This window comes from Cibotium barometz, chromosome 23 (genome assembly GCF_041138505.1).
Source record: "Cibotium barometz isolate CiBa-2024 chromosome 23, ASM4113850v1, whole genome shotgun sequence".
NCBI classification, from domain to species: Eukaryota; Viridiplantae; Streptophyta; class Polypodiopsida; order Cyatheales; family Cibotiaceae; genus Cibotium; species Cibotium barometz.
The window spans coordinates 17,604,612-17,618,808 of NC_141068.1; the positions used below are offsets into that span (position 1 = coordinate 17,604,612).

Sequence of the window (14,197 nt, forward strand, 5' to 3'; positions counted from 1 at the left end):
TTAGAGGGCGAGTTAAAAAAATAGTTATCTAAGCTCCTCCGAGCCGGATTCATTCGGCCTTCTTCCTCAATAGGTGTAGCCACAAATTACAGTTTTCAAGATTGAACCTCTTCAACAATGCATCTATGTATTTCCTTTGCAGCATAACAATGCCATCATTATGCTACCAAAACTCAACGCCCAAATAATAGTGCAACAATCCAAGATCTGGCATCTCAAAAGGCTTCTCTAAATCAACTATAAAAGCTGAAATATGATCATCATTAGGGCTTGTGAGCAGCATGTTATCAACGTATAACACAATGACCAATAAAACATCCTTAGTCTCCTTAATATAGAGGGTACTGTCAGTTGGGATATTGCAACAACCCTGTGCACCCAAGTATGCATGTATCTTTTTGTACCATACTCTGGAAGCTTGCATAAGACCATATATTACTTGCTTCAATCTACATACTTTTGACTCCTCAATTTCCCTTCTTTCCTCGTCAACTGCATCATCCACATTTGCCTCACCAATAGGCTGATTTGTGGACTGAAAAACATGCTGATTTGTAACCTGTCTGAGGTGATTTCAGCATTTTTTTGATTACCCAAATGCTCTACATCGATGTGTCCTACATTGAACAATGAAAGGAGAGGGTCGAATATGTCCTGCGAATATGTATTTTTCTGTTTTTTACATGAAAGCAAGGACTAAATTGCATCTTCTAGAAATACAACATCTCTACTCACAAGAACCCGCTTGGTAAGCAAGATGATAGAGAGAGTAACCCATACTTTCCGAGCTGTACCCCACAAAAATACATTTAACTGTCACTAGCCTGGACATTTCCCAGTATAAAAGGAGTCTGGTGGACTCCAGGATGCCTAAATATTTGGAAAGTACAAGCTTTGGGAATGGGGGATTATCCTAGAATACAAAGGACCACACTCCTAAAATTTAGGAGAGTTGCTATTTTTTGCCCGACTCCGATGGAAATTTTGTTCGCGTCATTACATCTAGAATTGAGCAGATACCAAGAGTTGGCAAAGTGCCTATGACAGAATGTCTACCAGTTGGAATATTTTTAGAGATAAAGTTTATGGAAGGACCCATCTCTTAGATTGAGACATGTGGCAAGAAAGTGGACCAAAGTGAGACAAGTGGCCTGACACTTGTTAGAAAGTGGATCAAAGTGAGACAAGTGGCCTCACACTTGTCACTTCAGCTATTGTGTGGCTCTCCACTTGTCATTGTAGCCTTCTCTTGCCATTTTAGCTCATGGGAGGCCCAAATCTATAAATTGGAGCCCTCTCTCTTCATTAATAGAGGCTCTCTTGCTGCACACCAGCCTCTACCACCGTTGAAGGCTTCCCTAATGATGGCTACTCTCTCTCTCTCTCTCTCTCTCTCTCTCTCTCTCTCTCTCTCTCTTGAAGGCTGCTCATGAAGAATACCGGCTGTTAGGGACTGTTTTGGAGGCTTCCATCGCGAAGAAATACTGAAGGCAAGGGTATTTAATCATATTATGATTTCTAGCCATTGTACTTCTTGTACCAGCCTTTGTACTTGCTGTACCAGCTCTATTGCATAAAGACCCATGGTTTTTGGGGAGGAATCAGTACCCACACGGAGGAATATGGATTATGTTGTTGGCTCGGCATTTCTACAGCCTATGTTCCGGCTTGGTTGCGTCGTGTTGGGTTGTGTTATGGCATTTGTATATGGATAATTCGGCATCTCCCGTGGGGAGAGTAAGGCCCTCAAAGCTTGTACATGATATTATTCTCCTTGGGTAATACTCCAAGGGGGGTAATACTCCAAGGGGGGGGGGGGGGGTCCGCCCATTCCGGCCTCTATGTGGTGTCACATGTGCAAGATCCATTTTCAGCATTTGTGGATGTTTTGTCCAGCTTTTATGTTTTATGCAAAGTGATGATGGATATGTGTTAAGGTTATGGCCATGTTAAGTGTTTTGATATGCTTTGATGGTATCAACAAGTGTGTCAAAGGCCCTAGTCTCCCGAGCACTCACCGCCGCGAGTTACATTGGTATCAGAGCATAGACTTCCTTGGAAGCGGAGGCTTCCTTCTATCAATAAGGAAGAGAAAAGATCTCAAGTGGGGACCACACTTACCATCATTGCTGTTAAGCATGGCCAGCCGCTTCATAGCTTATGAAGCAAGAGCATGAGCAATAGACAGCTTGTTGATCTAAAGATTTATGAATTCACAAAATTTTATCTTGGAAGTGTGGAGTTGGCTTTATGTGCACACGTTTAGCACTCTTCCCATATGGATATTGTGGATTATATTATCAAGCTTACAGGCAAGCTATATGGAGATATATCTCGGGATATCTTAAGGATATGCCATGCAAGGAGAAAGGTGGTGTTATTTGCCTTGAGATGGTTTCAGGGAAACATTGTTTATGGCTCCCTTTATTGGGATGGATTATATCTATGGAGATTTCTTTCTTGGACGAGATTTATATAGATATTGGGCTTCACAAGAAATTTCTATGGACGAATCTGTCCCAGTTTATAGAGAAGAAATATTTGCATGGGACATGGATTATGATATCTGGACTTATGGGACTGATTTGTCTCGCGCATTTATTTTGGAACATGATATTGCTATTATGGAGACTTATTTAGTCTCACCCATTTCTTTGAGACATGGATTCTTCAAATATATTGGATTTTTGAGACTATCTCGTCTCGCCCACTTGATGGGACATGATTATATCTTGAATATATGGCTTGAAGCTTAAAGTTGCGGACAACTTTAAGAAGCTGGAAAGGATGTCACTAGCCTGGACATTTCCCAGTATAAAAGGGGTCTGGTGGACTCCAGGATGCCTAAATATTTGGAAAGTACAAGCTTTGGGAATGAGGGATTATCCTAGAATACAAAGGACCACACTCCTAAAATTTAGGAGAGTTGCTATTTTTGGCCCGACTCTAATGGAAATTTTGTTCGCGTCATTACATCTGGAATCGAGCAGATACCAAGAGTTGGCAAAGTGCCTATGACAGAATGTCTACCAGTTGGGATATTTTTAGAGATAAAGTTTATGGAAGGACCCATCTCTTAGATTGGGACATACGGCAAGAAAGTGGACCAAAGTGAGACAAGTGGCCTGACACTGTTAGAAAGTGGATCAAAGTGAGACAAGTGGCCTCACACTTGTCACTTCAGCTATTGTGTGGCTCTCCACTTGTCATTGTAGCCTTCTCTTGCCATTTTAGCTCATGGGAGGCCCAAATCTATAAATTGGAGCCCTCTCTCTTCATTAATAGAGGCGCTCTTGCTGCACACTAGCCTCTACCACCGTTGAAGGCTTCCCTAATGATGGCTACTCTCTTTCTCTCTCTCTTGAAGGCTGCTCGTAAAGAATACCGGCTGTTGGGGACTGTTTTGGAGGCTTCCATCGCGAAGAAATACTAAAGGCAAGGGTATTTAATCATTTATTATGATTTCTAGCCATTGTACTTCTTGTACCAGTCTTTGTACTTGCTGTACCAACTCTATTGCATGAACATTGAAGACCCGTGGTTTTTGGGAAGAATCAATATCCACACAGAGGTATATGGATTATGTTGTTGGCTCGGCATTTCTACAGCCTATGTTCCGGCTTGGTTGCCTCATGTTGGGCTGTGTTATGGCATTTGTATATGGATAATTCGGCATCTCCCGTGGGGAGAGTAAGGCCCTCAAAGCTTGTACATGATATTATTCTCCTTGGGTAATAAAATACTCCAAGGGGGGGGGGGGGGGGGGGAGAGGGGTCGGCCCATTCCGGCCTCTATGTGGTGTCACATGTGCAAGATCCATTTTCAGCATTTGAAGATGTTTTGTCCAGCTTTTATGTTTTTGATGGTATCAACAAGTGTGTCAAAGGCCCTAGTCCCCCGGGCACTCACCGCCGCGAGTTCCATTAACAATCTTATCATCAAGGTTGCTGCGAAGTTGCTCAAGCACAAGGGCATAAGCAAGACAACCAAAAATGTAACTAACTAAACCATCTTTGGGAAATGATGCCCGCTGCATTTTTCCAAGAATACAGCACTCACAAACATGTTTGATAGGGGCTTCAAGACGTGGCAGCTCAGACACCATGTCACATTTATGCAAATGAACAAACTGCCGAAGTTCAAGTGACCAAAGAGCGCATGCCACACCTTAGCATCACCCATTGCCTTTGTGGTAGAAACTGTGCATGCAGCATGCCTATGTCTTTTATATGTATCTAGCTTGTATAGGCCATGAGACAAAGTACCACAAGCAATAATTGTCTTACCGTCACTGCGATTATGAACAATACATCTGTCAAGCGTGATTGTTCCACCATTTACAGCAATGGGAATAATTTTGCCAACTCCTCTTAAAAGATATATGGAGTTGTTTGCACATGTTACAATGTTTCCCTGTGGAGCAGATTCAAGTGATAAGAACAAATTGCGATAAGAAGTAATGTGCTTTATTTGCAAGCTTGCTCGATGACTCCGATTTCGGCTTGTAACTACCCTTAGGAAAGGATTTACCTTTGCCTCTTTGTTGACTTGCAACAAAAGCCTAATCTCCTATACGCATGACAGATCTATTTTGCTTGGATTGCTCTTCTTGCAAGAGCACAGAAACCAACTCCTCAAACTTCACGGCATTTGGATTGCCTTTCATCATGAGTCTGATGGTAGAAGCAAAACCTTGATACGAGTCCTACAAAGCATTCAAGACAGTAGGCACCAATGAACTGTCAAGATATATTTCATCAACACCAACCAACTAATCTTTAAAATCCTTGATTTTTATAAGAAAACTGTCCATGGAGTCTCCCTCATCCATATGCTCTAACTCTAATTGCTTGCATATACAAGCAGCACGTGCTTCATTACATACATGGTACACTGACGCAAGTGCATCCCAAGCATGTTTAGCAGTCCTGCATAACCGAATGTGAGGAATGATACTTCTCTTATCTGACAAAGCAAGCAACGCCATGTACTTGCACATCTCTTCCATTCCACTTTATTTGTTCTTGTGTAGAAGGTATACTATGCCGTGGTAATGCTGAGTCCGTGTTTGCAGATATGCCTTCTGCACCATATTCATCAGAGGAACCAGGACGTTTCTCAATACCAACCACAACATTCCATAGCCCTTTGGCTACCAATACATGCCACATCATATAGGACCATAACAGGTAGTTGGTCCCATTAAGCTTTTCCTCAACGGATAACATCTGAATACATCATTGTCTGCCATTTCTGATAATACCCAAGTAAGTAATCACGTAACCTGCTAAGTGCTAAGTGCTCTTTGATGCAACCAAGGTGGCTACTAATAAGGTCGCTGACAATGGAGACCTGCAAGGAGTATGAAAGAAATGCAGAGTATAGTGAGTAGAAATTATACTCGTAAGACGTAGAGATCGATGTCGCTGAAGTGAAGCCCGTAGATGTTTTCTCGTCTATCTGCACACTCGTCTATAGCAGATATAACAAAACTACTCCACAATCCGATGAAGAACAGTGCAAATCCTATCCCTGAAGATGTCCGCAAATAACTAAAAACCGCGCAAACGGTCCCCAAAACGCACCCGAAACGAAAATTCGACCGCAAAACTTTAGTACAAAGTACTTCACACTTCATGGTCCTCTTTCTTCTCCCAAAAGGACTCCTTGATCCGATTCAGGAAGACAAGCAACTCAGGATGAAGGGTAGGCAACAGCACAAGGACGAGGAGTGTATGCTCTCATACCAAATGTTGGAAATAGGGTTGCAAAAATGCGCACGCGCGCACAGTGGAGAAGCTCAAGGGAGCATACAATGAGATGATAGATAGATAATTAATGTGTTGTACAAAGATGATAAGTATACCCCAAGATGGGTGTATACTAGCACGGAGAAAGAAACCTCCTAAAGAGGGAAAAAGTGCCCCAGCTGGTCCTAGTGTGTTCACACATCACTATCAAATATGGATGCATGCCCTAGGTCCAAGAGGATGATTTTCAAAGACTATAGCTTGAGATCCAAAGGATAACGGTTTTGGGATCCGGATGTGGACGATATTATCACATCTCAAGATGCTCGGTCCAATGAGACATTATTTGGACTTGATTCTTCTTCCATGACCTCTTCTAAGCAGATTTTGGACCCATTTCCAGCCAGTATTGGAGAGTTTTCTCATCTACCACAGTGAGCTTCTTCACCCGCAATGATTCCGATAGTTTAGCACCACTTCAGCCCATTGCACCTACTGTTTCAGCCCTTGTATCTACTGTGTCCAGCCCCTTACATAGAGTTGGATTGCCTCCTGCATCTTCTCCATCGGTATCTTCAGCCTCTCCGTTATCTTCTTCACATTTGGCTGTTGCTTCTCCATCCATTGTCATCCTGGATGCATCCATTTGTGCAACAGTACCTTCTTCTTCTTTCAGATTTGAGACGTCTGGTCCACCCCCGTGGGTCCACACATCATTACAGGACTCTAGCCTTTCTGATAGCCAGTTGCATTCTAAGGCAGCTGCTCTATCTTCCAGCCTCGAAGATCTTCTCGGCTTGCTTCTTCTAGTCATACCGCTTATGAGTACCTTACAGGATATTGATGAGCCTGAAACTCCTGAGCAGGCCCTTGCTTTGCTGCAGTGGGTGGCGAAGGGTATGGACACAAAGATGTCTTCTATCGAGCGGAACAATAGTTCCATGCCCATTACATCAGAAGATCATTGGTGTCAAATAGAGTTTTAAAGTCAAGTTTCATTCTGAGGATAAGTATATACCTTCATAAGGTCAGAAAAATCTGAACTTACAAATTGAGAGATAAGTACAAAGCTCGCCTTGTTGCTCGTGGTTATGCTCAGAAAGCTGGCGAAAATCCAATAGCAGCATGCTTTCTGTTATTATAAGCAACTCTGTCTGTGGGCCCGGAGAAGACCATTTGGGTGGCACAGCCACATCATGTATCTTGTTCTTGTGTGTTCGTGTGCAGGGATGCTCGGGAAATCTAGTGGTAGGTTCAGCAATTTTAGGACATTACTATAGGTTTGATGCCTTTTTATAGTCATATCCAAATTTTTGCCCATCTTCACAAAACCCCACCACGGTGGTTCCCATTGTACTCAGAGACTGAAGTTTATGTGAAGCCAGTACAAGTATGCGCCCTAGTAGGCTAGTTCAGACTCCTCTTCAACGAGTGTTCTGCTTAAGTAGATTAGTATTTCAATGCAGCAACGCCCTCTGCTCCTTTCAAAAGGGAAAACTTGCTCAGTGTGCTTTTTTTCCTGTCATAATTTTTAGGTTTTCAAAATTTCCAGCTTTGATAAGAACTTTTTATTCTGCCTTTACATCTAGGTACTCAAAGCTGTTAATGCTAAGTAAAAAATTATAGAATTTTGTGTCATTGAGTCATCAATCGTCTACTTTCTGTACAAGAAGTGCTTTAGCTTGTAGCCAAAGCTGCTTTAGCATTTGCTGCTCCTGTCTTGGCTGCTCCTACAAAAAATGGGTTTTCATTCAAAATCCTGCCTCCCCAGATATTTGGTGACCATGCCTGCTAGTCTAGGGAAATTCATCCCATTTCTTGGCCATAAACCAAGTACTCACACATTTTCAGGCCACAACAAGGACAGATATCATTGGAGCAATCTACATTCCACCTATTTGCAAGTGTATTTAGAGCAACAACTTTCAAAAAATGTAAAGCTTTAAAACCAACCTGAGCCACTGCTGATACTGTAAGAAATGGAACAGAAGCGAGAGCAACTAGAGCAACCCGCCATTCTAATGCAATTCCCACTGCAAATGCTACAATCATGGCTGTCAAGTCCTGGATAAGTATTGACAGACGATTGCTAAAAGCAGCTCGAACAAACGTAGCATCATTAGCCAAACGCATATTAAGAGAATCTGTACAGTTCTCCTCCTCGTCAAACCAACCAACTTCATTTCTCAAGATAGCTGCAGCCAGAACATTCATGCCAAATGTCAAGCTCTGCAATTGTAATCATGCCAAAACCATAGGTGCCAACAGCTCTCTAGACCACCCCAAAAAAAAAAAAAACATTTAAGTGCACCTGAAAACATCATTCTGCGAACTCGTTCTGTCATCTTCTCTCCCATTATTCCAAAGTAGAAATGCTGGAGAAAATTGGCCACCACTGTTACTATACCCATTCCTACCACCACCAGGCACCATTTATTCACTTCATACATTGCATGCCTCTCATCTGTTTGCAATTCGTAATAATTCTGCACCACCTGAACAAGGACAAATGCTAGAAGAGGATTGAACGAACCGAATATTGCAGCACCCAAACTCCCAAGGATTGCATAAAACCATTCTGGAGAACTCAGTTTTGCAAGTCGCCACAAAGATGGAGGTTGGTTACTACTCTTCTCTGTTGGATCTACAATGCTCACATCTGGCCCAAGATCTATGTAATGAATATTGACTCTACTAAATGCTTTAGAGTGAGACCTTTCATTTTTAGGATCAGATGTCAATAGTGGAGATACAGGAGACTCTGGATCAGAATGACTCGAGGAAAGCCTCTGTATTGCATGAACATCCAATTTGGGTAGAGAAGGCAGGCATATTTCAAAACTGTCTTGGCGCTTGTTTACAAATGAGACTTTCTCATGAATATCAAAGGGCACGCTATTGTCATGCCTCTGTTCAGTTGGGGGGCTGTGCAGCTTTGGAGACTCCTGAATGCTGTTGTAATCAAACGAATGCAATGCATGAGCTCCGTGTTGACGCTGAAGAGAAGGGGATTTTACCAGCTGTGATGGCTGTGGTTCTTGATGAACCGGTGACATAGGGGCTTCCCTATATACAGGAGCAACAGCCTGCTCTTTCTGTGATTGAGAAGCTGTAAGTTCTCTGAAAGGCTTCGCTAATACCCTGGAAGATGGTAACAAACCAACTAAGCTTTGTGTTTACACAAATGGTTCAAATACTTTTACATGCATTCATTCAGATTTCTAAGAGATGCCAAAAATGTGATGATGTAGCCTCACAAACCCACAGATCTTTAGGAAGAGCAACTTCCGTGCTCTTAACACCCGAATACCCTTGTTAGTTATCTCAAGCTTCATTGGTAAACTTTGGAAGGTTTAATAGCAAGCCATCTTACCGCTTTGGAGGTTTTGCAACCTCTTCATGCCGAACAAGATCTGTATACAAGCCATTACCAGCTAACAGATCCTCATGGGTTCCCTGCTCAACAACCTGACCTTCCTCTAGGACAACGATTATATCTGCACTTCGAACTACAGAAAGGCGCCGTGCAATCACAATAGTGGAGCGACCGAGCATTAACAGGTCCAGAGCTTCCTGTACAACTCGTTCAGCCTTGATATCAAGAGCACCTGTGGCCTCATCTAGCAGCAAAATACAAGGATTTTTTAGCACTGCCCTAGCTATTGCTAACTTGAGCTTCTGATCTTCAGACAGACCAAGAATGGGCCCACCAACCTGCAGAAAACATTACAATCAAAATCTTACTATGGTCCCCTCTCATCAAAAAGATCCCTACTCCAATAGCCAACCTGGAACACTGCTGCTGGAAATATAACTACCTGGGTGTCATAAGCTTCCGAAAGAGAGCTGATAAAAGCGTGGGCATGTGCAATTTTTGCTGCCTCTTCAACTTCATCCATACTTGCAGAGCGACCATACAAAATATTCTCTTTGATGCTCGATGTAAATAGGGCAGGCTCCTGGCTTACAAACCCTATCTGACTCCGAAGCCACTCCACCCTAAAATTCTTGATATTTTCTCCATCTAGCAGAACTTCACCTAAAATGAAAAACTTTTCTAAGATAAGCTACTCCCTAACAATGTAAAATTCAAAGTAAAAGTCATTCAAAGACCTAATAAAAAGCACATACCTAATGTGGGATCATAAAAACGCTCTACCAGAGGAATTATACTGCTTTTGCCAGAACCATGCCTTCCAACCAAGGCAACTGTCTTTCTAGCAGGTATGTTAAGAAAAAAAGCACTCAATATAGGTATATCTGGGCGGGATGGATAGCTGAAATACACATTTCGAAACTCAAGGTTCCCCTGAACATTGATCAAAGCCTTCCCATCCTCATTGTTACTAAAAGATGACCTGCTAATCATGTCGAAGAGCCTGTGTGCTGCAATTCTTCCTTGCTCGAAGGCATAAAAGTTTGTTGCTGCCTGGTTCAAGCCACTTACAGAAGAAAAGTGCATATTTAGCACCTCATAGAGAACTGAGTCCAGAGCACACCAACAGCATTACTATAGTAGATGCATTTCATATTTCTTCAACCATATTTAGCCCTGCTGCTTGTACCCAAAGAAATTTTAAAATAGGGCTAAGGCAAAGGAAAGAAAGTTCCTTACAGGCCACTCAAAATTATGGAGAACAATGCAGTCACTACATCGCCCCCATCTGCAAGGCCTCTTGTCACAAGGTATCGCCCAAACCACAACTGCAAGGCACACGAGCAGATGGCAAGTCCATATGTAAAACCTAAACCAAGCCCTTGTACCAAACTGATTTGCACACCATATCGCAGTGTAGCTTGAAGAGCATTTGCATAAGAATATTTGGCAAGTGTTTCATTTGCGAACGCATAGAGTGTCTGAATATAAGCGATTGCCTACACTTCCAACACAAAAGGCATCTCATGTAAGATAACAAAATTGCTCATTCCCACATAACCAGACTGTCAGAAAAAAAATATATATCATTCACAACCTGTTCGGCTATCGTGGCAGCTTCAGCATATGCATCTTGAATATCTTCAGCAAGCTTGTGTAAAAAGATATTTGAAATGCCTCCAGCAGCCACAATAAATGGCCCAGTCCCTAAAGTAACCAGAGCAATTTGCCAACTGCCAACAAACCCCACGATAAGCCCTCCTAGGAAAGTTGCCATGTTGTGTATATAATTTCCCACCTGTTAGACATTCAATCTTGAGTAAGAGCTACACTTTGCGCACAAAGGAAGCAATTTAAACATCTTCCTCAATTGGGCACTAATAAAGTCTAAAGATATAAGACAGTGAGAGCCTTCTAAATCCAGTCACTCTGTAGTCACTTCTTTCTTGCCTCGTGATACTACTACCTACTACCTATATCTGTAAGCCTTTGCAATAATCATCAAAAGATCCTGTGTAAGTCCAAAGTACAAGTGACTTCAAGAAGACCATAGAAGCACCTCACGTACACACACGTTTTCAATTCCCAGTGCTGAAGCAAAGTTCACCAGTAACAAAAAAATATCACCTTCTCACTCAAGGTAAACTGTATGAGGACTACATCGTTCAAAACTTGACTGACAATATCCCCATTGTTTCCATAAGTGTCGAAGAATCCCATATCCTGGTTAAACAAGACACGCACATAACTGGAGCGTATCCGTGCTGTCTGTCTTTCTCCCGTATAGATCCAGCATGATACCTCTGTTGAAACAAGAGCTCATATAAAAAATGTGATCATCCAAAATAGAATAAAACAATCTAGTTGAACCGATTGATGATGCAAGTGCTTACCAATCCAGCCTGCAACTAGGGCACTCACTGCAACGTACAGAATGGAAAGAGAATGCTGCAAAAATTGCATCCACTACTTATCAGATTAACAATTGACATATCAAACATCCTAGCCTTCAGAATCCCATTGACACAACATACATCCTAGCCTTCAAAAACCCATTGTTATCAGGTAAGGCAAATACTCAAATCAGCACTGGCAAAGAGAAGAAAGCTTTTATCAAGACATGAGCACATGGGCAGTGCAAGGCATGATCCAACAGCATCTATGGCACATGCTTCCTTTCTGGGCAAGCACACAGCTTGCTAACAAACTAAAAACAAAGACAAGAAATCAACACCCATAAAAATTGTGGCAAACATAAACATTGGAAATTACTAAGGCAACTCAGTAGACTTAATGGTCCACGAAGCACGATCTTTATCCTCCTAAACTTCCAAGGAAAATTGTCACATAACAAACATCCAGGTTTATTTCCATAGAACTTCAATTGCAAGGTAGCTGCCTGTTAATGTCGTGGAATGGCCCAAGCATACGCACCTTGGTGAACTCATGATACAGCTGAGAACTAGTCAAGTCTTGCGAGCTGAACATATTGATAATCTGTCCGAAGAAGTGCAGATAGACTGGCAAAGCGGCTCCATGAGCTGCAGCTGCTATGGCAGCAATGACCATCAGAAACCAGTCAAATGGGGTGGCATATGCAAACAGCCTGAAGAAAGGAACCGCAGCAGGTGGAGGCTCGGTCTCTTCCATTTCTTCTGGTAGTCCATCTTCGTCAACAGGGATGGCATCCGCTCCCACGTCCAAGTAGGGAGAAGGAGACTCTGGTGGTTCAGAAACTTCTGAGACAGGGGTCAATGGCTGTACATGTGGAGGTGACCAGCCAAACAAGCCCCTGGGCAGCATCATCTTTAAGGGCTGGAGCTCACTCGAACAGGAACACCCAGAGAACCATAGAAAATCCACAGGATGATCTGGTTGCTGTGAACACTGAGATCTTCTGCTGGGTGGCGACTAGGGAAACTGTTAAGTTCTGCTTTGAGAGCACTGTGCCAATTGATAAGCTTTTAGGCAACTAGGGCTGCTTATAATCTCTGATGTGTGGCAAAGAGTCATTCGTATCCTCTGCTAAGCTACAACGTAGGCAACCTTGCCCGATGAAGCTTTGAAACAAAAACATACTCCACTAAAATCCTCTGTAATGTGGCAGATAGAACAACCCTTCAGATGAATTCCTGAAAGAAAAACTTTTTCCCAGAGCATTCATGGCGCCCAAACGGCCCCTCTACCTTGGCGGAGGTTTCATGACGACAACTACAAAGCTGGCACCAAATTCCGTCTGTGAAGATGAAGGGAGAAGGACGCAAAATCAACTGCGCATTTTGCAAATGATTGCAAAGCAAATCAGATATGGCAGAACATCAAAACCACCTGTTATCTCCAGACTTGTTCCGCAAACGCTCCCAAGACTGTTTTTTTCCGCAAACGCTCCCAAGACTGGTAGGGATTTTTCCGCAGACTTCTAGGTAGGGTTTCTTCCACAAGATGCTAGGGTTTATTTCCCACGCTGCTAGGCTTGCTTACAGGTTTCTCCCGCAGACTGCAAGAGTTTGATCCCTCCAAACTGAAGAAATCAGCACTTCATCCCCTGTGTTTCGCCATGCTTTCTTCAAACCCTACCATGCAAGTTGTTCTTCTGCAGCAGGCCGGAAAAACTAGGGCAACGCCGAGTCGGGGGCCGGCGAAGAAACCATGCAGTGGCAAACGCAGTGACAGAGACAAGAAGATCGCAAAATATAGGGCTTCTTACCTCACAGAGCGATCACCATCACCCGTGGCAAGCCCGCACAGGTTCGCTAACTTCTGCAGCTTTCTTTCTTTTTTACTGTTGTTGTCTGTTGAAACGTGAAGGTTTGCCTTGGACTCGCTCTTAGCTTTGACTAATCAAAAAATTGCTTTGGAGAATCAATCCCTAGGCCCTTGTAGTATGTGTGTAGATTGTTAATAGGGCACCGTTAGCTCCCTCACCCATCATGCGTGTTACCTTGTGTGTAACCACGACTCCATGACCCCTGGCATAGCATGCACACGCCACATACATGAATGCTAGCACCCATGGCAAACGCATCTTGAGATGAACTACAAAGAGGAAACGAGGGATGAGGGAACACACATGACAAGCAACAACATATAGGGTTGGTTTCAACAACCATCAACCAAGGAAGGATGGGTTTCGCATCTCCCACCAATTGACTGCCTCAACGCCATTGACTCATCATCGGCATTGAAGTCGAGCTCATGTGTTGTACAAATCCAACCATTTGCACACCGATTGGATGGTGTGAAGCCATGCAAAGGAAGAAACAAGACCATTGCCAATCAAATCAACATTCATGCCAAGGCAATGCACTTTAACACATCTAGTTCAGATTATTGCAAACCAAAACAAGTCACAAAGTTGAGCGAACACCTGAATGTTAGTAGATGATATGTGTTGCATTGCATAAGAGGGTACTAAAGGAAATGCCATATCGTGGGTGTGGCGGACGAGGATTGAACCAAGTACTTCTTTGTTTTGGTGCTCTCCCTTAACCAACCTGCCACAATGCCCATGGGTTAAATGCTAGTAGTTTATTCAATAAAACTCTATTAGTCATCACTAAGAAGTTGAGAT

General features: G+C 42.8%; 1 protein-coding gene across 1 annotated transcript in view; it reads right to left on the reverse strand.

Moving 5' to 3' along the window:
• LOC147625685 (ABC transporter B family member 6-like) overlaps positions 1 to 13,460 on the reverse strand; it is a 40,718-nt gene extending 27,258 nt beyond the window's left edge. Inside the window, exons 1-12 of the mRNA XM_086817195.1 lie at positions 13,334 to 13,460; positions 12,955 to 13,123; positions 12,061 to 12,862; positions 11,520 to 11,574; positions 11,254 to 11,429; positions 10,724 to 10,924; positions 10,366 to 10,625; positions 9,882 to 10,192; positions 9,569 to 9,789; positions 9,124 to 9,464; positions 8,062 to 8,891; positions 7,704 to 7,945 (exon numbers count right to left, since the gene is read on the reverse strand). Of these exons, the coding sequence (XP_086673321.1) occupies positions 7,704 to 7,945; positions 8,062 to 8,891; positions 9,124 to 9,464; positions 9,569 to 9,789; positions 9,882 to 10,192; positions 10,366 to 10,625; positions 10,724 to 10,924; positions 11,254 to 11,429; positions 11,520 to 11,574; positions 12,061 to 12,432 (3,009 nt within the window). The 5' untranslated portion in view covers positions 12,433 to 12,862; positions 12,955 to 13,123; positions 13,334 to 13,460. The remainder of the gene's footprint in view (positions 1 to 7,703; positions 7,946 to 8,061; positions 8,892 to 9,123; positions 9,465 to 9,568; positions 9,790 to 9,881; positions 10,193 to 10,365; positions 10,626 to 10,723; positions 10,925 to 11,253; positions 11,430 to 11,519; positions 11,575 to 12,060; positions 12,863 to 12,954; positions 13,124 to 13,333) is intronic.
• Positions 13,461 to 14,197: the final 737 nt, after the last annotated feature.